This window comes from Simochromis diagramma, unplaced genomic scaffold, assembly GCF_900408965.1.
Source record: "Simochromis diagramma unplaced genomic scaffold, fSimDia1.1 OVJJ01000822.1, whole genome shotgun sequence".
Taxonomy (NCBI): domain Eukaryota; kingdom Metazoa; phylum Chordata; class Actinopteri; order Cichliformes; family Cichlidae; genus Simochromis; species Simochromis diagramma.
In genome coordinates this window covers 645,639-669,321 of record NW_024387520.1, presented here as the reverse complement: position 1 = coordinate 669,321, position 23,683 = coordinate 645,639, and the positions used below count along the sequence as shown (strand labels likewise).

General features: G+C 41.1%; 1 protein-coding gene across 1 annotated transcript in view; it reads left to right on the top strand.

Annotated features, from left to right (window-relative positions):
• The window catches only part of gas2l1 (growth arrest-specific 2 like 1), a 29,202-nt gene extending 6,102 nt beyond the window's left edge, over positions 1–23,100 (top strand). Inside the window, exons 2-5 of the mRNA XM_040019241.1 lie at positions 4,897–5,004; positions 15,506–15,602; positions 16,310–16,613; positions 18,398–23,100. Coding sequence (XP_039875175.1) covers positions 4,897–5,004; positions 15,506–15,602; positions 16,310–16,613; positions 18,398–20,477 — 2,589 coding nt within the window. The 3' untranslated portion in view covers positions 20,478–23,100. The remainder of the gene's footprint in view (positions 1–4,896; positions 5,005–15,505; positions 15,603–16,309; positions 16,614–18,397) is intronic.
• The last annotated feature ends 583 nt before the right edge of the window (positions 23,101–23,683 follow it).

The following is a 23,683-nucleotide window of genomic DNA, read 5'->3' as shown; positions in this document are numbered from 1 at the left end:
TGCTTGTCATGTGGCCAAAAAAAAAGGCATTGATTTACAGAGCACGATTTCCTTAAAGCAGTAAATGATAGCTATCCTGTAGCAGGTATGATTACACTTTCACCTCTGGGCAAACATACAGTACAGTATAAAACAGCAAAAAACATCTACTGAGCTCAGCAATTAAAACATTATATGTTAAGCACATATTTCCAGTCTGTTTCATAAAGATTAACAAACAAATCCACCATGTTTATGAAGTGGAAATGCTTTTAACCAGGGCACTAAGCTAAGCCAACTAGCTGCTGCCTATAGTTTTGCATGCTTACTTTCCCACTTTGTTCCAGAGTTGTTGTTTTAATGCTGCTTTTGACAGAATACAGTACTGTATGAAACTTTAATGTTGTGCTACCAGGAAGCCAAACTTCTAACACTGACCTATAAATAGTTAAAGCATAAAAACTTAAATGATGAACCAGTGTTGTGTCTACACATAACAGACAACTCAGCGAAGAACTAAGAACTTTGAAATGGTATCTTTAGACACGTTGATACTGGCACACTAAAGTATGCCAATCTGATTTAAGTCCGGACTTTGACTACGATGCACCACCACACTGCCACGACCGTGTTTGACTGTTAGTATGAAGTTCTTTTTAATCAGATGTTTTAAACCAAATTTAAGGAAACACAAACCTTCTAAAAAAACCTTTGGTCTTGTCAGTCTACAGAATATTTTTTGTGGGGATTACTTTTTCATACAGGGCCTGACAGGTTATGATAACCTTTTCCCCTCAATAAATGAAATTGTTCTAAAAATATCATTTATCTTTGTCTAATTGTAAAATGAAACACATAAATGTGACAAATACGCAAGGAAATAAGAAATCGTGGCACTGCGGGTCAGAGATAAAAAACACTCCTAATTGTAGGCGAGCTTATCAGCAATCAGACCTCCTCAGTGGTGCCGCACTTCCAGTCCCATCCCCTAGTTCCTCCCCGGATGCAAGTGTCCACTCTGCGGTACCGCCCTGCGTCATTATCAGTTATTTTCCACAAGGAAGATAAGTGATATACAACTCAAGACTGAGAAATAAATAAACAAACACATCAGTAAACGAGTAAGTTAAAAACATAGTAAATACTAGACAATAAACAAAGAAATTAGTAGAAGAGCAAGACTGTTTTTGTGAGCCTGAGATGGAACGAAAATTACATGTAGATTTATGATATTTTCCAACATAATAGTGCTTCTAATGGTAACAGATGTAACGGAGGAGCAGTAGAAAATACAGATGTTTCTGAGTGGGTTTAAAGGTTTTGCTAGAATGTGTTGCATTTATTTACCCTCACGGCAAAACGGTATTAAAGCCTGTGTGTGTATATGCACTTTTCCTCAACAGCACAGCAGACTGCTGCCTTCAGAATGATTGTAAATGTGTTTATTCCTTTTCTCCTCCCCATGTAAGGGCATTAGGTGACCTATCTGACCCCAGGGCACTCATCCAACTGTTTTTCCATTTCTTCTCTCTGCTGGTTAGGCTAGGCTCTTACTCCAGGAGACTAACTGTGTCTGAACACTCTTTTAGTTCATTCCCCTGGGCTACAGGTCCAACATAATTAGAAAACATAATTATCATTCATTTAGCCATTCATCACCTCCCTCCACCCCCGTGTTGTTTAACGAGATCGTTTGTGCGAAAGCTGTTCCCAGTTTATGAGAAAGCGTGGTTGTCCACGGAGAAGTCATTTATACAGGCTGTCGGGGCAGCGGTTTAATAGGTGGATAGGGTTTGAAGCGCTTGCTTATGGGTGGTGAAGCAATAACCCTTCAAATTCCAAAAAATCTCCCTTACACAGCAGGAGCCTCTTGTGGCCTAGTTTTCTTGTCTCTTATCTGACGGCATGCTTGTTTCATCCCGGGAAGCTTCCAGGCTTCGGGGCATGCAGATAAGCTAAGAGAAGAGTCTTGTTCTGTCATTTGGAAACATCACCTCGGAGCCACATGCTCTTTTATTAACGCTTTTGTATCACCGAGGGCTCAAAAGTCGAAATCTAGAAACGCCCTGTAGAAAGAAATTCCTGGGAAGTGAGTTGTAATGTTCACTTTTTATTGTTGGAATTTAGCAATGAGTATCCGTCCCTTTATACTCATAAAAGGGGCCACTTACAGGAGTCCAGCACACCTATGTTTGGTGAAATGTGTGGCCATACGTGGGTGTTGACTCATGAAGGGAGCAGACCATTATTCAAATGGATCTGAGAGTACATCTGAATAAAACCCTGAGCCACAAAACCAGAAAAAAAAAATCAAACCTGGTGTTTGTGTGTTTGCATAACAACCACTGACTTCAAACCATACAGCAACAAATAGTAGAACAAAACTGGAAACCCTGGACATTCCTTTGTGATGATGACATTTTGTTCAGATGCAAAGTCAAGTCTCAGCGTTGCACGCTTGTCTTTATTTGAAATCAGCACAGAATATGCACAGAGAACAAAACCGAGACATCTTTAACTCCTCCGCTCCCATTTCCTCTGTTCACCCTTTTCTATGAGTTGGCCTTGCAGTGTTTGCAGGTCAGGAAGGAAAGGACTGAGGACACTGTTGACTCATACTGCGCAGATAGGACAAGATCTGTGCTGTGGGATTGTTAAAAAGAACACGTGATCTTAATGTTAAATTCCTCAGAGAAACAAATACAGCTTTTCAGTTCAAAGGAAGTATCACAAAACTTTCTTGAAAATATTCTTTTTTGTCTTCTTGCAAAACCATCTCTGCATTCCTATCTTAAGCTAGACGCAGGAGATTTCCAGTATTGGGGCATGCTGTGAATTGTTCCCTCATCTTCCTTTTTTTTCTCTCTCTTCCTTCTCAAACATCTGCAGCTCTCGCTGGAAGCGTCTCTCGTGAGACCAGCAGGCATCCATAATTTCTCCCCCAATTCTTCCCCAGTGTTCCAGCTCCACTTCCGCATGTTTCCCGCGTGACCCCATCTCTCGCCTCCCCTTTCATCTCACCCCCACCCCCCACCATATGCAGTGCATGCCTGTGTCCGTGCGTGTTTTAGTTTCAGTTTATCTGTCATTGTTGACACAGCGAAGACATGGGAAGTGCAAGTATTTCACAGCAAAGAATCCACTGACTAAATACTTTAAATGCAAGGGCTGCTCTTTGAATGGGTTACTATTAAAAAACACTTCAAATGTACATCCTGCTCAGTGTTTCTAATGTGACACGTTAAGAGGAAAACCTAATCTGAACAGGACCAAGGGAGAGAGACTTTACTATGGCTGCGGTGAAAAAAAAAGAAGGGAAACTGTATGGTCAGAAAGGGAAGGGTAATGCTATGTGTGCGTCTGTTGCCATAGCAGTCTTTCCATTAACACACAGACTAGGGTTTTTCCAGATAGGCCTAGTCCACCTACTGACAGAATGAAAGAGTGGGTGACTGGGCGGACAAAAAGAGAAGCAGCAAGCAGCTGTAGAAATGTAAGCAAAACCAAAAAAAAAAGAAGATAAATATAGGTCTGGTCAGGCAGTGCACGGGCTAAAAATAGAGGCTGATCTACAACAAAGCAGACGAGAGAGGTAAGAAGAAGTAAAGGAGCCTCGATACAAACAGGTGAGAGGCAGAACAGAGGCGCAGGTGAGATGTGAGGCTTAGCTCTGAGGCCTCCCTCTTTAATTAGCACGGGATAGAAGAAGGGTGCTATTTCAAGAAAATAACAAGCTGGCACCTTAATCTTCTGAATACACCATACCGGTTATGCGGTAGGTAGAGCGAGCACACACACACATACACAAACAAGCAATATTCCTTGAGCCCTGCGGATAGCATGAAAGGTGCAGTAAACAGCTAAAGCGGAGAAGCTACAATCAGGTATTTGATCAGATTAATATCTACATGCACCCCTCCCCTTGTTTTTACACCTATGAAGCAGTTATTCATCCTTCACCCTGCTTCTGTGCTCTCCTCGGTCCACTTTGCAGCTTTACTTTCTCTCCCTGCTGCGCGACAAGTGCGCACACGCCTTTGTCTGACGGAGACGCCAAGAAAAACATCAAAGTTGTCCAATCCAGCAAGAGCGGCAGGCCTGCGCAACAAAGCGAGCGATCTCACTCCACCCTCCACCCTGACTCTGCTTGCCTAATAAGCACCCGTAACCACAGCAAGGGCACCGGCTCTGACTCTCTCGATTCAAACCCCATCTGGCAGCACCGGCCTGCTGACATCATCGCCACTAGTCTGGTTTCCGTGCTCTTTTCTTCCCTCTAGTTGATGATGTCACAGAGACAAACACGGTCATGTAAAAAGCCAAGAGAGCCAGAAAGGGAGAGTATTAATTTGCACATCCAGTGTGTATTTTGTGTTTGTGTTTTTCTTGGTTTTTTTGTGACATTTAGCGGTGAACTTAATGACCAAATGTTCTGAAAAGACGAGGTGAGAAAATTCTTTTATTGTGGTGAGACAGCGGGGCGCGGTGCTTGATCACCCAGTGGGGGGGTTGGAGAGAATATTTTGGCAGGAAGATGACACACACACACTCCAACACACTCGTATACTTAGGAAGACTGCTCATTTCTCATAACATAAAACAGAGGCTTTGTGCTTTTGACACACAACACTCACATTCAGCAGCGCGTTGGTCATTGTTGCAAGTTTGTGACTAATCATGATGTCATGTTGGTAAAAACAGGAAAGGATCATTATCAGCTTCCTCTTAGGTATCCAACATCATGTGTGGCTCATCTGAATGTTAAAAATGCTTTGTTTTTGCTGCTGTAGCTCACCTGGCCTGGGTTTGATCGTGCCCCCACGGTCGCTCCCTGGTTTCCTGTTGAATAACGGTTAAAGTGCCCAAAGAATAAATAATCTAAAATCTAAAAAAATCCTTTGTTTTTGTCCTTTACAGGTTCGGGAGATTTTGGGGCAGTGTTCCTGTCCAGCTCAGTTTCCTATGATCAAGGTGTCAGAGGGGAAGTACAAAGTGGGGGACTCCAGCGCACTGATCTTTATCAGAGTAAGCCATCGCCAAGATAAACCCTAGCATCATCAGATATTTGTCACTGTGATACACATCTTTGTATGCTTTCATTTTACTTATTGTTGTGTAAGAATACCCACATTACTAGTTTTGTCATGAGAATGTAAAAAATGTTGAGAGGGCGCTTTTGACAGTCAAAAACATCACAAGTACAAGTACTCAAACCTAATGACTTACTACTCCTTTTACCTTTATGTTAATTTAATGTTTGTTAGACAGTTGTTCATTTGAATGCCATTTTATTAAAAACACACTTAGGCAAAGAAAAACTACTGTGATCAACCAAGTTTTACATAACTGTGCACAGATCCTGTCCTACAAAGGATTGCCCTCAACATTTCTGCTCTTCCCAGGAGCTTATCTCAGAATTCTGGGGTCTGTACGTAAGCAGCCTCTGTGGGCCCCCTTCCTGTCCCCATCCATCCTTTCCTATCTCTTTGTTTTGACTTTTTTAAACACATAAATAAGCCGACGACTGTCCACAACAGTTTGGGTAGCCATTGATCCTTTAGTATATAACATTTAATAAAAAAACGCTCGCCACCTGTCATTTCTTAGCATGCTGTATTCATCTTCTTGCTCACTGATACATAGATCTAAGAATGGAGTTTATAGGACTGATATTAACTACTTAACCTGCTTACAGCACAGTCCTGTTTTGAACCTTAGAGATCAGACCAGATCACCACATCACACCAGAAAAACTGTAAATAGTATAATTACCTTAATAATCCTTAATTATTATTAAGGATTAATACCTTAATTATTATTATTAAAAATAATGATGAAAATTTCAATGAGCATCCAAACTTTATTTGTGCTCACATTCAGCAGCCAACTATAACACTATAATTACAGTAGCTTAGCTAAGTAGGCCTAACAGAAGTATGTAAGAATCCATTAGATTAAATTAGGTTTATGATATGTGCAGTGACATGACATATAATAGCTGGAGATGCCATATATTGCAGTCTAATGGTCATTTGGACATGTTGGCCACTGGCTGATTTAGTAATGTTTGAAAACATTCAGAAAGGTGTACACAGGTATGTTGGTTTTTATTAAGAGCTAGCAAAAGCTAAGTAAATGCCTCCATCGGCATACAAGTGAATCTGATTTAATATCTGTCTCCTAATATTTCTGGAACCATCACTTTGTTGTCACGTTGTCAGATGTGAAAACTTCAGAAATCAGTTTCAGAAATCAGATGACTGATTTAAGTTTTATTACCAAATTACTAAAAATAAATAAATAAAAATAAAGCATGAGCAGTTATGCACCTGGATTAGGACGATTTCTTTTAAGGTTTTCAGAGCCAGGTATGTGGCATGTGTAGTTCGACAAAAACCTGCATTGAAATTTCAGCATTTTGTTATAGAAATGGTCTGATTCAGGTTTGTGGTGTAAAGAATGAAAAACTCTGTGAAGGGAATAATATGCAGCAGTTAAATGGGTTAAGGGTTGGAGTTTCTCCTGGGATGTTTGGATTTCTCTGTGAAACGAAATGTCAGCGCCTACATGTCTGTGCCCCTGCTGGTGGGAGGAGCTTATAACATAGGGGTAAGCTGCAGGGAAGAATAGTATATATTTGTATTTGTTTCAGCTGACAATACGCCCACATACTATAGAGATGTGGGACAAATTAAAAGAAAAACCTGAACCCTGGACCTCTAACATTCGGAGATCTAATAGCTCTGTTCTGCAGGGGAGGGCAAGACAGCAACGTCATCAAAAGACATAACGAGGGCGCAAACTTTTGGAAGAATGGCGCTGCTCCTGTTTCTCCTGTGCTATAGATTTGGAGAAATAATGCAAGTGGTGCATTGAAGCTGTTGATGGTCCAACATCTTACTAAGTCACCTGTTGGCTTTTCCTTTATTTTGTCACATGTGCGTGTATATTTGGCACATAGCACAGCGGGCATACAGCAATTACATGGGCCATATGGTAGCACCATATGGGATCATTTGTTGGTTCATGAAGAGCAAGATAATATCCCAGCAGAAATCCCTCAGCTGTTTGGCTGAATTAAACTGGAACAGTAATATGATTTCTCTCTCTCTCTCGTGTTTATGAACTGCCTTCATCTGGCCCACTCCCAGGATTGTACTTTTTCCATCCAGACACAAATAGAGGTTTAGGTCACTTCCTGAGTTTTCCTTATCTTGGCTGTAGCCTGTTTCTCTTGGACTGTTGGTCTCGTTTTCAGTTCAAAAGCTGCCACTAAACCCACACCAGGCCTCAGAGGACAGTGCAGGAAGGTCGTCTGATACCAAAGATTGATTTGGTGTCACTTACCTAACATGTACCACAGCCTGATAATGGACTCTTTGAACGGCTTTCCGGGTTTGCTGTAGGCGTGCCTGACTGCTCTAATGCCAGTATTTATTTATTTTCACTTTTAGAGCCACCACTTGGCCCACACTAGGAGATGTAATGTAAAATATATGATTACATTTTTGGTAAAATTATCTTTGTTTAAGAAATTGAGAATTTTTTTTATACATATTGAGTTATAGATTAAAAAAAACAAACAGCTTTCAAATGTGTTGTGTGTAATGTGTTCTGAATTTAGAGACTGTGAGGTTTGTAGTTGCTTTCCCACATACAGGTTAGGCCAGTCCTACACCAAAAGGAAAAATCAATGCAGATCCACGACTGCAAAACTGAGCTGTTGTGTTTAAAAATGGGTTGACTCTTCAGTGTTTTACAAGGCTCTTCTCAGTGTTGTAATTGTGCTCTGTGGGCATTCTCCTTGGCCTAGAAAAAAAGCCAACACCATCAACTTATATAATGAAATGTGACACATGTTTGAAAAACAAATTGTGTGATGTACGTTAGTCATTGTGACAGCCAGGAGTAACGCACCGATCGCACACTCAGAAACACCCACATACAGCTACACCTCACTCATCCGGTTTACACATTCAACATTCAACAACATCCGTAAAACGGCTCCAGCTCTCAGTTTGACAGGATAGTTACAAAGAAGACAGATGGAGGGCAGTTTTATGTAAGACAAGACGGCACCAGTCCATTCCTGGAACAAGGGGGAATGAGGCGTGGTTGTACCATGGGGGTGTTTCTGGGTTTATTTACATGTCTGCAGCAATCAGAGCTCCCTGGCTGCTACAATAAGCAAGCTTCCATTTCCAGATATGTGGACTCAGCATCAATAATCAATTTTCCAGCATTTTTGTTTGAAGATTTAAATTTTTATATAGCATTTTTCAAAAATATCATTTCCAACCTTTTTCAATCCCTGCAGCTCTGGTAGATATGAAGGATAAATGGGTTCTTTAGTCTTCATGTGAAGACACAAAAAACACTTTGTGATTACATTCAACTAACCATAACCATCAGTTGTGGGTAGGACACTCTCCTTTCTACCATTTCTGCATAGCTGTTGGCCTAGTATTGAAACCATTCATCCACGTGTCACTGGGAAAAGGACCCAAGTCCAGGACATGGAAGCAAAAAGCATTTATTCACTGACAAAGAATCTGAAAATCTGTGAGGTCCAAAAAGGTAATCCAAAACAGGTGCACCAGAAGGAATGCTATGGAGAAGTCATGGAGTACATACAAATGCAGTGTTACAGATTAATCAGCCACGGTTTTACCCTTTGCTTCTGAATCTCCAACATTAACATTTTGTCGTTAGTTGCGTGGGTCAGTATACACATATATGCAATTAATTAGTGGTTATAAAGGAGGAAACTGCCATTAGAGGCTATTACTAATTCACTGTCAGATTATAAATGTGAGTTTAATGGCATTTTAACAGAGGAATCTATTGACATTATTTGACTGGTGATAAGACACGGATGCAAAACAAGCAGACACAGGTGACAGTAATGAGATCGAGGCAAAAACATGAAGTGAGAGCTGAACGAGACAAATGAGAAAACTAACATTCAGATTAAAAAAGGAAATAACCAAAAGATAGAAGTAACAATGAAATACGATGAGTAGCACTAAACATGATGGCAGACACATGCAGAAGGCTCGGGAAGAAACAAGTAAAAACTAAAGAATGGCAGTTTTATTTATATTGTGCATTTCATTACAAGCAAACTAAATATGCTTAACACAAAAGAACCCAAGTGTAGGCCTGTGTAGTTAACAAGATTTTTAGTCTGTTTTTAACTGTATACACAGATGTAACTGATCTCAGGTCAGCAGTCAGCTTGTTCCGAAAACCATAACCTCGGTAAACAGAAGCACCGTCGCTACACTTACGTTTAATTCTAGGAAGAGTTAAAAGATCTGCACCTGATCACCTGAGAGGTCTGACTGACTAATGAATGACAGGGAGCGTGACATGAGTACTTTCAGTAACTGCTGACGTTTATTATGTCTGAGTACGGTTTATCCTTTATGTTATTTAAAAATAATTCAAATATTTATCTGTGCTTTTATCTAATAATATCATCGGTGCACTTTTTTGATTTCTGCCTTCTGCTCATCTGTTATTTAAGTCGCTTTTTTAAAAAAATGTTGTCAGATCGCTAAAATTGTAATTTTCAAATGTAATTTGAGGGTTTTTTCGGATTAGTTGAGCTAATCTGTAATAGCACCCGATGTCTACTGCATGAGTATTCCCTGGAGTATCCCTGGGTTAAGTCATTGATGTAGTCTAACCTTTTTATTCAACTCTTTCAAAAAACTTATAGTGGGATATAAAATTGAATCACCATGTTGAAGTTATTAAATTCATGCTTCTGAAAACCTTTATTGATTTTAGCTTGTTTGAAATAATTAATAATTCATGGGATGAAAACTGAAATTTTATCCTCAAAATCAGGGATGTCAAACTTAAGGCCTGGGGGCCAGAATCAACCCGGTAAAGACTCCAATCTGGCCCACTGGATTGCTTTGTAAAATGCAAAGCAGGACAAACTTAACTTATAGATTTCTGTAACTTTAAACATTTAGGTCTTACAATTTATGGCTGAAGAGTCTTGCCAGTTTCATTTCTGTAGACTGACAGAAAGGGGAGATCAAAGTGGAGTGTAGTAAATGTAGCAAATTCGATGTGAAATGAGTTTGACATCCTTGCTCGACATGCTTTTATTAGCCACTGAGAACAGTTAAAAAAAGTCACTGTCGTCTCAAAATATTAGACCTCCCCCTCCTCAAAATAGATAAAAATACACACAGTAACCTTCCCCTTTATTGACTCCGCATAATTCGAATGCAGTCCTTGAGATGGTGTGTGACGTGTTTTATAAGCAGTTTAATCAGCATAAGCATGTGTTCGCCTGTTGCAGCAGCCATTTAAAGTAACATTTAAATTTGAGAATGGGCTTTGTGTGTTCATGAGTGTGCTTTGAGCCTTTTACTTGTCAGATTGGCTGTGTGCATGCTGCTCCGCCTTCCCCCTGACGCCTATCTGGGGATGACAGAGATTACACATATGCTCAAGCAGCTACAAGTGCACCCAACACGCTTCCCTTATTCTTCTGATGGGAGGAAACGGGCAGTCGCCTTGAAAGCCAACAGACCCCTATTCAGCTGGCGAGGCTGTAAGAAGAATCTCGGGCTGAAAACAGGGAATGAAGTCCTAAAAGCGAGTGAGCAAGCCAGCCGTATGAACACGGGGGGCTCAATAAAGCATCTTTGTCCTTGAGGGAGGTTGCTCCCTAGTGGGAGGCGATACATTCACAACAGATGAAATGAAGCATGAGCTCAATTTTTTAAGTCACCAGCATGATTTAAGAAGACGCTGGTTTATCACGCCCCCGCAATGATGACAAGAAGTCTCTGTTCACTGTTGCCATAGAAACAGGGATTGGGTCTCTGTACTGGTGATACCCCTCCGTTGGTTGGGAAATCTGGCAGCTGAGCGCTCTTTTAAAGTGGAACATGGTCCCTAAACATCTATTCAGCCTCAGTTGACTCCTCAGCAGTTCTGCGGCATTCCTTTTTAAAGGGGAAATGCGTAATAACCTTACTGAATATGGAAACGAGACAAAGAGAAGTGAAATGAAAAGAACTATGTGATGCTGTAGTTTGTGCATTTGAGTAAAATGTGTAATCTCTGTAATCATGTTTCTTTTTTTTTTTATTATTATCTCTTTTATTGGGACAGCTGTTGAACATAACAGTAGTTTGCCTTTTTACATTTTCTTTGCTGTCACAAAGAAGACAGAAAAAGAAGAGAAAAGAAGAAAAAAACAAACAAAAACAAACAAAAACAACCCCCCCCCCCAAAAAAAAACCCCAAAACAACAACAAACAAACAAACAAAAAAAAAAAACTAGGGTTAGGAGGCAGCAGGGCAGGTAGGTTTACGTAGAACTCAGGGTTGTAACATCATACACAAAATCACACCTCATATGCTTAACATAGTCTGTCCATTTAGACCATATTCCGTAGAAGGTATCCCTCTGAAGTTAAAGAGAAAATGACACTTTTTCCATCGTATAGATCTCTTGTACAGAATGTATCCAGTCTTCTATCGTTGGTGGTTCAGGCTTAAGCCATCTTCTCGTAAGAGGCTTTTTACTTGCGGCCAGAAGGATATACAGGAGTCTTCTGTCGTTGGAATTCAGTTTATCCCCTGGTGCATTGCACAAAAACATGGTCTCAAAAGTTGAAGGAAAAACAAATGAAAAAACATTTTGTAAATGATCATGGATTAGAGACCAATACTGGCGAATATCTTTACAGTCCCAAAAGATGTGGAAATGGTTAGCTCCATCTCCCCCACATCTCCAACATTTATCACCAATTCCTCGATATCTTTGTTGAGCAGGGGTAATGAAAAATCTCATAATGCTTTTCCAGCAAAATTCACGCCAAACATTAGACCGAGTGGTAGCCCACTGTATCTTGCATGCGTGAGCCCAACACTTCTCTGTAATTGTCAAATTACCCTCCTTTTCCCACTTCGCTTTAATATACAGAGTGCTGTCGTTTTTACACCGCCGGATGCTGGGATATAATTTAGAAATAATTTTACTTTGCACTTCAGATTTGGTTAGTAATAAGAATGTTTCTACAAATTGTAATTCGTTTAGGTTCACTTTTAAGTTTTGATTAAAATAATTTCTGATCTGTAGATATCTAAAAAAATCATCAGATCCCAAGTCATGTTTACTCCTTAAAGATTCAAAGCTTTGAAATGCACCCTTATGGACAAATGAAGTAATAATTGGTTATACCTTTTGAAATCCAGTTTTTGAATCTATTATCATATTGATTTGGAGTAAAATCTGAATCATATGCACACCATCTTAAAACCTTAGAGGCATTTTCCAAACCACCAATTTTTATTACTTCTTTCCAAGCTGATATCATTATTTGTAGTATCGGTTTATCTGCCATATGTATTTTATTCTGCAATTTTATGTCCGATATTAAAGCTGAAACTGGTATTTCTTTTACTATTGTTCCTTCAACATCTTTCCATCCAGCGGTGTAGTTTGGACAACAGAGACAAATCAGCGGCCTTAACTGAGCTGCACAATAATATTCTCGTAGACAGGGAAGCCCACAACCTTCCTTTTCTTTGTTTAATTGAAGCGTTTTATATTTAACTCTAGCTTTTTTCCCATTCCAGATATATTTTGACAATGTTCTATCCCATACCGCAAACTGTTTTTGTGGTATGGTAATCGGTAGAGACTGAAACAAATACAGCAGTCGGGGAAGAATATTTAATCTGATTGATTCAATCCTGGAGTGTAGGTCCAGAAATGGAATAGCGTTCCATCTTTGTATATCTGATTTTATGGATTCATTTAGAGGGGCATAGTTGGCATTGAACATTTTGGTGAAGTCACGATGTATTACCACCCCTAAATACCTAATGCTATCTGCATCCCATTTCCATTTATAACGATTCTTGATTTCGACTGGTGGTTCATAATTTAAAGTTAATACCTGCGTTTTATTTATATTGACCTTATATCCCGATAAAGAACCATACTGTGATAGTGCTTCCATGAGATGGGGGAGTGCCTGTGAGGGACAAGTTAATGTTAAAAGTAAGTCGTCAGCAAATAATGCTAATTTCTGTTCCCCTCCTGGCGTTCGTACTCCTGTTATATGCTGACTCTGCCTAATCCACTGACTTAATGGTTCTATAAACAAAGCAAAAAGCAGCGGTGAAATGCAGCAACCCTGTCGTGTCCCTCGTTCCAGTATAAATGATTCGGTGAGGTCCCCATTGATTTTGATTTTAGCTGTTGGTTTGTTGTATAACTCTGAGATAATATCAATTATAGATTTATCAAAATTAAACTTCTCAAGCACTTTGTATAAAAAGGACCATCTCACTGAGTCAAACGCCTTCTTGGCATCTAAGCTTAACACTAAGGTCTCTAATTTTTGTTTGTCAACTTGCCGCAATATGTGCAAAACCTTTCTGATGTTGTCCTGGGCCTGTCTATGTTTAATAAAACCCGTTTGGTCATTATGTATTAACCTAGGTAATATCATTTCTAGTCTCTTAGAGATAATAGATGTGAACAACTTGTAGTCAATATTCAATACACTGATTGGGCGATAGTTGCTACATTCTAATTTATCTTTTCCTTCTTTTGGTATAATGGAAATTATTGCTTCCCTCCATGAAGGAGGGATAATTTGTTATCATGCCAGAGTAGCCAGAGTAATCTGTAATCATGTTTCAGCATCTCACATGATAAAATGGGGATTATCCTAAACACACAGTACCTTTCTCTTGTTAGGAGACGACAGTGAAGTTGCTTTGTGCAGAGCCTGTAAATTAATACAGCACAAATAGCATTTTTAGACCCCTAGTAATTTTCTTTGTAGTCATTATACTGCAGTACAAATTGAAATTTATTGTATGAGGCTTTTAATATCTGGTGCCATCATGAGAGCTAGTGCAGTTTTCAAAGTAAAATCAGCAAGATGCTTTTATTGGGATGTTTTTTATAAAAGACAGAAAGTTTCTCATCTCAGAATAGGAGGTAATGTACAGTAAAGAAAATTATTACTTCGAGTTATTGCAGCTAAAGGTCGCTCTACAAGCTGTTGAACCATGGGAAGTAGTTAGTTTTACACAGGATTGCGTGGAGTCCCATAAAAACTTTGTTCACATGACTGTATCAGTTTAACAAACAAGAATGTATTATGCTTAAGAAAATGACACACAGTTTTAAAAGTTGGTAAAAAAAAAGGGGGGGATAAAAGTTTCACTGTTCAAAAAATGTATATAAAGAAAGGAACAAGAAAGAGAAAGGGAGAGAATATACAGCAGAGATATTATTGTAAATTAAAACCAAGTCAAAATTTTCTTCTGCAGAATTTCCAAGAACAGTCTGTCCCTCGCTTTTTTCATCCTTCTACCTTTTTGATCTTTTTTATTGTAACTGTTAGTACTGCAGTGATGAATATGATGATATATTAAGAACATTGCGCAACCCTGCTTTTCACTGCTGGCTCGCGATGGCCTCGCAGCATCACAGAAAGCATAAACCTGTTACTGACATAAGGCCAAAGCATTGGAGAATAAGCAGTTTATGCTTCCACGTCTGATAGAGATAAGCAGATCAGCTGTTTTTACGGATTTGATGTAGTAGCGGAGCAAGGCCAATGAAATGACTTGTAGTGGATTGGCGGGGATTGTGCTGGGGAGAAGGTGGCGTCAGACTTCGTCGCACATGTCTGTGCCCTCTCTCTGACCAGGGACACGGAGATGCGATGCTGTGCAACGTGTGATTTGGTGGAAATAAACTCTGTGCCGGCTTGCACAGATTCGCCATTATGACTTTGCCCTCTGTGGCCTCAAAGACAGGGTTACAGCCTTCAAAACATGTGGCTGGCAGACTGTGTTACACAACACAAGGTAGGGGGATGCATCCACGGGGCTGTCACATCAAGCAAGCAGTGTTGCTTCGGTGAAGGCAGCTTCTGCCTGGAGGGAGTGAGACTGATCCTATGGAAGTGTGCACCTCATAGAGGAGAGGAAGGGACATATCCACCAACCCCCTCTGTGTTATGGCTCTCCTGGCCCCCTCTTCTCATTGCCCCTCTCCCTGATAACTGAAGTCTCAGCAGAGGGGGACAGCAGGGGTGAGTTATTTCCATGCAAATTCACCCTGCTACCCCCTGAAAACACGGGGAAGACAGCTGAGAGGCATGAGCGAGAAGCGGCCAAAGCACACTTCGAGCTCTTTGTTATGCTACCGTACTCTGTTTAATTGTGAGTTGGCATAGTAATGAATACCCCTCATAATGGCAGCAGCTGGGGGTGATGCTGGAGAAAGAGGAGTTGTGGGGAAAGGAGAGATGGGGACACATGCAGGGGCACATCTAGAGGTTATGTAATACTAAGGGCCAGCCAGGCAGCCTTCAGCAAGCTGCCCTGTTTGTGGAATATGTTTACTTGTGTGTGTTGGCGCAGTTTACTCAAAGGTTTAGCAATTTTTTAATGTATGAATATGCATGTGCATGTTTTTTCTCTATTGACGTCTCTTTTTTTTCCTATTTTTCCGCTACAGGTCCTTCGTACCCATGTGATGGTGCGTGTCGGAGGGGGCTGGGACACATTAGAGCACTATTTGGACAAGCATGACCCGTGCCGTTGTGCTGCTTTCGGTGAGGTCATTTCCTATTCTCCACTAGCCCCTTAGAAAACACATTTATTGTCATGGCTCGGGTTACATAAATCATGATACATTACAGATTATGATTCACATCTGATTTGCTGTGTTCCGACTACGGCAGACATTGTGGATCATTGAAAAACTGTATTTGTCATTCAAGCCCTGCGGACATAAAACCATGATATGAGAAATTCTAAATTTCGTATTTGCATCTATCAGATTTTTACTGTTTGACTTATTTTTTGAATAGTTATGTCACCCATCAACAGTCAGTCTGTGTCATACCGAACCTCGAGGCTCTGACTTTTTAATAACTCGTCTGCTACATGATCCAACAACACATCTGTACAGCAACTTTGAACTTTTTTGCTACTTTAATTAGGACACGTTCATGCCTAAAACTCTGAGAGAGTATGCATACTGATCTAAAGTAAGAGGCCATGCTGAAGATAATAGAGTTATAAGCTGTTCTAAGTGTTTTACATGACAAATCATTGTCTGATTGGCTAGTTCGACTAGTGAGTCCATCTTTGTGGGCAGCAGCTGCTGTAATTTATCTGCTAATAAAGAGCTAGATGCCACAGTTCTTAGCTGTAGTGTATTTCTTGACCACTTGATGTCTTTTATCCTTGTACAGGCTGTCTGCCAATGTTGGTTAGAAGTCTTTCCAAACCACTTGTTGACAATCTGTCTCCACAGCCCACCGCTACCATCAGGCTAAAGCTAGTGGCCAAGGTCAGGGAGCCCAGAGCAAGTCCTCGAGCGCCCACTCCTCCCGCTCCACCAGCCCGGGTCCACACTGGCGAAATGATGGCATTGCACCCTATAAACCTTCTGACAGGCGGTCCCTGGAGCCCCACTCTGCTCAGTGTGCCTCGTCATCTTCCTCTGCACGACCAGGCCGACCTCAGAACTCTTTAGAGCTCGACTCTGGCGCAGCACGTAGTCTTCTCCCAAAGCCGCCAAGAGATCGCTCAGAGCCCCGCCACTTTAATCCTCTCAGGTGAGTGCGTGTGTGTCTACCCAAGTGTGCAGGCAAGTGTGTGGATAAGTGTGATACGATGATAAGAAATGAATCTGCTATGGGTAGCCTGGGAGAAATACTCATTTTTGTGACCTGTGATTTTGTGTCTGTTGACAGGCACACACACACACACACAGACACACACACATGCACACACAAAGAGTGGCATACACACAACAAATACACCAGAAAGCCCCAGATTAGAGCAGAGCAGATTTCTCTAATCTCAGGTGACATTGCCCTGATAAATCTGTAACACACAGCCACCCTACAGCACCTCCTTGTGGCTGCAAGGTAGAGATTATAATGTTTAATCAGCTCTCTTAAGGACTTGTCAATTCCCTTTCATTTTACTAATTCGATTTCTAATCATCTATCATGGATTAGATTCTGAGGGAACTGTTGCTTTAGCCTTTTTTTTTTTTTTTTACATATAAAGGCAAACAGATGATCCGTAAAGTCAGTGTCAAATATAACCACAAACTTCTGAAGCGCCCTATCAGAGAAAGGCTGGTAATACTGAGATCTTTATCAATGGCGTTTATTATATGGATATAGAGACAATAGATAAAATAAAGTCTTCTAAGTCTTCTAAGTCTAAAATCCATGAAGCTGGAAAAATGTTCCACATACCTCTGAATATGTCAGAGTGTGTGGGTGCCTTTGTTTAACATAATTACGATCTGAATGGTGGTTTACTTTGGCTCTAAGCCAATATCCAGCTCATTTCTGTTATGAGCGATAGCTCAGACCAGACGTCAAGGCAGCAGCTCATTTCAATTAACTCTGTGTGTGTGGAGAGTCCACTTTCAAAGATAAAGACTAATCTGACAACTATCCCTGGACAACTGGTCAGCTAAGTGGAGAAGTAGGTCAACAGGTGGGCTCCATGCAGATAAATTAGTAAGCCTGAATAAACACAAATATAGTTTCTGAAGGAAAACCACAAAAGTCGAACATGACGCCCAAAAGTCTCTCTAAATCAGTAATTAAAATTCATCACAAAGGAACACAGTGGGCTGTTGTGCTGAAATGGTCTTATAGGCTTTTTAAGTTGTAATAAATAATGTGTCTGCTTTCTTTTCATGCTGCTTTTATTTTTTAAGTGAAAATTCAAGTTATGCTCAGTAAAACACGCAAATACACTTTATTAATATTATTTAAGAAACAGACTGAGTGCTGTATAGAAAATGTAAGAATGCCTGAAATCTTCCATCAAACAAATATCAAAGCCTTTGCTAGGTCTTTAAATAACCAGCAGTATGCTGTTGATCAATACTCTCCTTCCCGTAATGTGAACTTTGAGCTGATTAAACAGTTAAACCCGATGGTCCTGCTGGTGCGTGACAGTGGAGTGTGTTCTGGTCAGGAAAGCGCAGTGGTGTGTGTTGGGCTAGAAAAACTATGAGACCTCTAATCCTGCCCCCACTTGTTCTCATCTTTGCTGTAATCCCTCTGGCTGTCACTGCCCACTGTTCCAAGAAACACATGAGCCTGAGGTCGGACACGCTGTCTGTGTGCACCAGCGGCAGGTTGGAAATACTCAAAAATCCCTGCATATTACACATTATAGGTCACATGCTGGTACAAAGGAATATGGTGACTCCGAAAATCTGGGGGTGTGTTGGGGGCTGTATACTACCACAGGCGTGTAGTCTGTACCGCCTGTGGATATGAACACAAACTCAATAAGAAAATATTACTTTTATAGATGTGGTAGGTATTATAAATATAAATTAATCTGTTTCTTGCTTATGTTCCAGGAACAAGGAGACGATTACACCACTAACAAGACGTCTGTCTGGTGACAGTGACTCCTCTACGGCCTCCTCTAAGGGAGGAGGAGGAGGAAGCGGGGGGCGCCAGTCTCTTGGGGGTGCTTCACGGCGCTCGGGTGAAGAAGTAGTACTGCTTGTCAATCGTAAAGAGGGGAAACATATGATCGAGAGGCCTGTAGCCGGAAGTCAGAGCCCATCCCTGCGTCCCTCACTCCCTCGTGCACGCAGCCAGTCACGGGAACGCTCTGCACTCACACCGATACTCAAACCCAACCCACCTCAAGATTCCTCTGAAGGAGTACGGCTGCCTCGAACAGAAAGGGGCCGTTCTCTTGGAAACGAGGGCCCAAGGAGGCTTCTTGGTCCACGGTCCCACAGCCAGAGTAAGTTGACCAGCCGTACTCGGTCCAGTGATGCCAGCCCAGGACCCGCTCTCTCCTACAGAGATCCTCAGCCTCCACCTTCAGAGAGACGAGAAGATCTTCGGGCCAAACAACTGCCCCCATCCTCTCCGAGAATGGCTGCTGGGTTTTCCAAAAGGCAATCGTCCTCATGCTCTAACTCACCTATTAAAGGGGTCCAGAGTAACAATAGCAGTAGTCCCAGCAAGAAGACCATAACTACTCCTAGGCCTCCTGCCCCTCGCTCACCCTCCGTAGGAAAAGGCAGATTGTTACCACCTGTGACATCAGGGGGGCGACGTTCACCACACTCATCTCCTCGCAACTCTCATCATCATGCCGCCCGCTCCTCTCGGACCTCACAGGGCTCCCGCTCTGCTGGGAGAGGCCACCATAAGAACGCATCCGGTCTAGAATGCCAGGAACCCGAGGAGGAAGGGCTGGGCTTTGGCTTCCCGTTGCTGCCAGCGCTAGACCCCCAGAGGGAGCATGATCTTTATCGCAGCTTTGAGGCCGAGTATCTTGCCAATACACAGCAGGCTAGAGCAGTGTCTAATAAAGCTCCTGGTGGAATCACCTTGCAGCGAGCTGGGATGCATCCGGCAGCAGTACTCACTGATCTTAATGTCAATGACTCTGCCTATTCCTCTTCCAACTCATCCACCTCCTCATTGAATGTGGGGGCCAAGATGGGAACTCTTCCTGACCTCAGGGAATCCAAGAGAACTAACCCTCGTCACTTCCCACTGGAGGACTCCTTAAATTTACTTTCTGGACACAATTTTGGGGGACCACACAACTTTAGTCAAGGAGAGCCTGAACACTGGGGGGAGTGTGGAGGGGGTCACAAGAAGCTCCCAGCTATCTCCAGCTCCATGGAAGACAGAGAAATCACTTCTTCCTTGCCTGGACTTCAAGACACAGAGTCAGATAGTTTGATGAATGACATTTCCTCGCAACCTGCTTTTCAATGTGGGAATATGAATGGAGAACATGGATGTTCTCCTCCTGAAGGGGGGATGATAGATCAACAGGGTCCTCTTGGCTGGAGCACACAGCCTGAAGGAGATGTTCCACTGGAAAATCACCAGCCAGACTTACCTTATGACATGGAAAATGGTGACGGGAGTGTTGACCTCCCAGCCTCTGAGGATTGTCCATCATCTCTTCCCCTTCCCCTCTCTGAGGACTGCTCCTTCCAGGATTCCTCAAGTGAAAACTCTTCCATGTGCTTCAGCTTGAGCGAATCCCGCTCCGAGTCACCTCCACCAAATTTGCCCTTGACTAACGGGGACGCTGATGGAGAAATGATGGAGGCTAAGAAAGGGCCAAAGAGAGCAAACAGGCTTGACCCAATCCCTAAGCACAAACTGGGGACCCGATTCAGGCCCCGCACTGACAACAGGCCCGAAAACGGCCCCTCGCGCATACCCACCCCCGTCAGCTACAGAGACCTGCAGGCGAACAACACTCTTTCCCCCTGCCACACCCCACCGCTGTCTCCTCAGAGCTCCCATCCTACCAGTCGCCAAGCCACATGCAAGGGCCTGCACCAGGCCTTCGCTGATATGATCCATCCTCATCCTTGTTCCTCAACCATGGGCAACAAAGACTGCGCCTACCCTACACAGTCAGGCAGCGTGGACACTGAAGCTTGGATGTAGCACAAAACGAAACTGTGGGTAGTACACGGGAGGGGGGTTGTTGTCATGAACTTTAACTACTGTGTTTAAAAAAGAGAAAAACAAAAAAACCCAACAAGATAAAAATGGGCTACAGACAGACTGTTTTCACTGCATGTCAAACGCTCCTTTTTTTCTCCATTTAGGTTCTCCCCTGAATAACTGCAGGGCTTCACATTGCTTTTTTGCACTCAAGCCAAATTATTTATTACCAAAGGAATGGTCTTTAAGTTACTGTAATTTTTAATTTTAATGTGTGCATGGGGATGCTTTTGCCAATCTTTTTTTTTTTATATAAGTCACTAGTGAAATTCTCACGGTTGATACACAGAAATAGAAACCGAGAGCATATGTGCTGCCATGTGCCTCACCAAGGGGGCATGGTAAAGTGCCAGGGGTTGATGTAAACACTAGTCCTTGAGTCATGCAGACTGGCTCCCTCTTGTGGTTTGCCATAGCACTTCTGCTTGCCTTATAGTGAAAATACTGGCATGATGACTGTGACGTTTTCAGTCTGTCCACATTCATATATGACTCACTATACTCACATTACAATAATCAGTAACATAGACTAAGGTACACTCATCTCTGGCTCTATGAACATTATGCGCACTACCAGTTTCTGTACAGTTGTTTCATGTTATTATTTAACAATGTCAGCTTTTCATAATAATAAGCTGTTCTAGACAAGATAGATGCTTTTTGTTTGAATGCTTAATGTCTCACCGGTTTTTAAGATTATGTTTAATGCAGTAAAATTTTAAAAAGTTTAATTTAAATGCATTGAGTGTACAACAAAAATATGAGGAGCATGGGGGAAGGTTATATTACTTTATATAGTTGTCACTGACATTTGAAATGTTGAGTTCCTCCTCTGACCAAACTGTACTCTGGAATTAAATGCTAAAGAGAATGAATGTGTAAATACATGCTGAGAGTGGGTATTTTGTAAAGACAAGGCTTGGAATATACAGTCTAATGTACATATTCACTGTATTCAGTGCTGTGCAGCCTTAGCTATGCAATACTGGTGTTGAAAATGCCTTGAAAATTCCCTTTGCCTTAAACAATTTTTCACAGGTTAATTTTTTTTTGAATGTTTTTAGCTAAACATCACTAAAATCTGTTAGGTAACACTACATTGCCATCTTTAACTGTTTATAATAATTGGACAGTTTAGGGTGTGAATGTGAAGGAGAAAAAAAGCATTACCAGCCAGTTTCATTTATAAGTTATACCTGAGGTGGATGTGCAAATAATGAAAACCATATATATGATGTATTTCTTCTGAATACCCTCGGTTGTTTATCGCCTATTTAACAGATGGATTTCAATAATATGCCGCAATTTATGGTGACATCTAGTGGCAAAAAAAAGAGAGAAATGTTTTATTCAGTGGTAGAAAATGTTGTCTTGATATGATACTGAAATGTCCTGGTGCTGATTAGAGCCAATAATGGTCTGGTATGACATGGTAAGGTTTGATAGATGAAGACTGACTGGCTTTAACTCGAGTGTCTGCATGTGTGCAGGGGTGCATGAATAATGGATACTGTAACTGGAAACTGAGTCTACTTTGTGAAGCTCTCACACAATCGTCATCAATATGACAGACTCCAGCTACAGAGCCTGCATTACTAGCTTTTTTGGTATTTTGCATGTGTTGAAGGGTGTAAAGTTGGAAAGCGGTTGTACTGTTTAGTGGGCTGCAGAAACCATAGAATCTCAAGAGCTTCTGAATTTGAGTGAAGGAAAAACTGATATTAATATTTGATGATTGTTTTCCACACAATGTGGAGGCAAAGAAAAGAAAATGTTGATAAAATTGTTTTTGCTGGACACTAACAGAGCATGGCCTGGGAATGGAGAGTGTGTATATCTTTATGTACATACTGTATGGGAATATGTACAGATTTGAAGTAAAGAGGGAAGTAGTGCTGGTCTAATTTATTTATTTATGAAATCAGCTTTCATGGGCTCATATGACATCTGTTTCTCAAGTTCGAGACAACAGACAGAATCAGTGGAAATGTTGTTAGTTAAAAATGAGAGTGATTTGAAGGCAAAGTGAACTTATTTATATGGTGTCCCATCTCTTAAAGATACAGTAATTTTATCATGTGTTGACTCCTCACTGCTACAAATGATTCATGATGTATCAGTATTGTTAGAGCGACATTGATTGCAATATGTAGCCGGTGGGCAGTTTAGCGTGTATAAACACATTACACATGTACTCTTAATTCTTTTTATTTTACATTTGTTTTGGCTTGTTCGAACACCTATTTGGTGGTTTAAATGTACAGGCTAACTGAGCCATGACTTCTACGATCTTAAAACGATTGATTGTCCTAATCCGCTCTTTCTGCCTACAGAGGATTTTATGAAATGCTCATAAACATTTGGATTTTGCCCCAATCAGCAAAATCCGAATGTTTGTGATCAGATGCCATTTTCACTAAAACTTTGGTTAAATGTACAGATTGCTTGACATTGTGGAATTTGTGTGTATGAAATAGCAATACTACAATGTTTCACGGTTTTTTTCTGAATTTGAAAATGCTGTCAAGTTGTTCTTGTAATAAATCTTTTGCTCTGAAGTTTATGATGATGCTCTGGCCATTTTTTCATGTGTACCTTTTGGCACAGCAGTGACTGGATTTTCTGTGCTACAGTGCATGTCAGAGAAAAGCAAAGAAGTGCTTCTGTTATTCTTCATGCACAGTGTTACTCACTATATTTTTATACATAATAAATAATTTGTTGCATAAGTAAGGCACGACTAAATATGGCAATGCGTCCTGCAGATTTTGCTTCGTGAAGTTCAAAATGGAGTTAAAATGCTGCAGTTGTTTCTCCTCACAATGTGCTTGAAATGTTCAATTTTTATTATTATTTATTTGGATAAAATAATTCAGCTAATCCCTACATAGTCTTTTATAATTATAAGTTCAAAAATATTGTAAACTGTTGACATTTTTGTATTAAACTTTTGTTATAGCAAACCTTCCAGTGTTTAGTCAGTCTGGAAACTAGAGCCCTAGGAGCTAGAGCCCATCCCAGCTGTCATAGGGCAAGAGGCACAGATAACCATTCACACCAAGAATTTAAAATCACCAGTTAACTTGACATGTCTTTAGAATATGGTGCCCAGGGAGAGAATGTAGACCATTCAGAGATGACTGGAC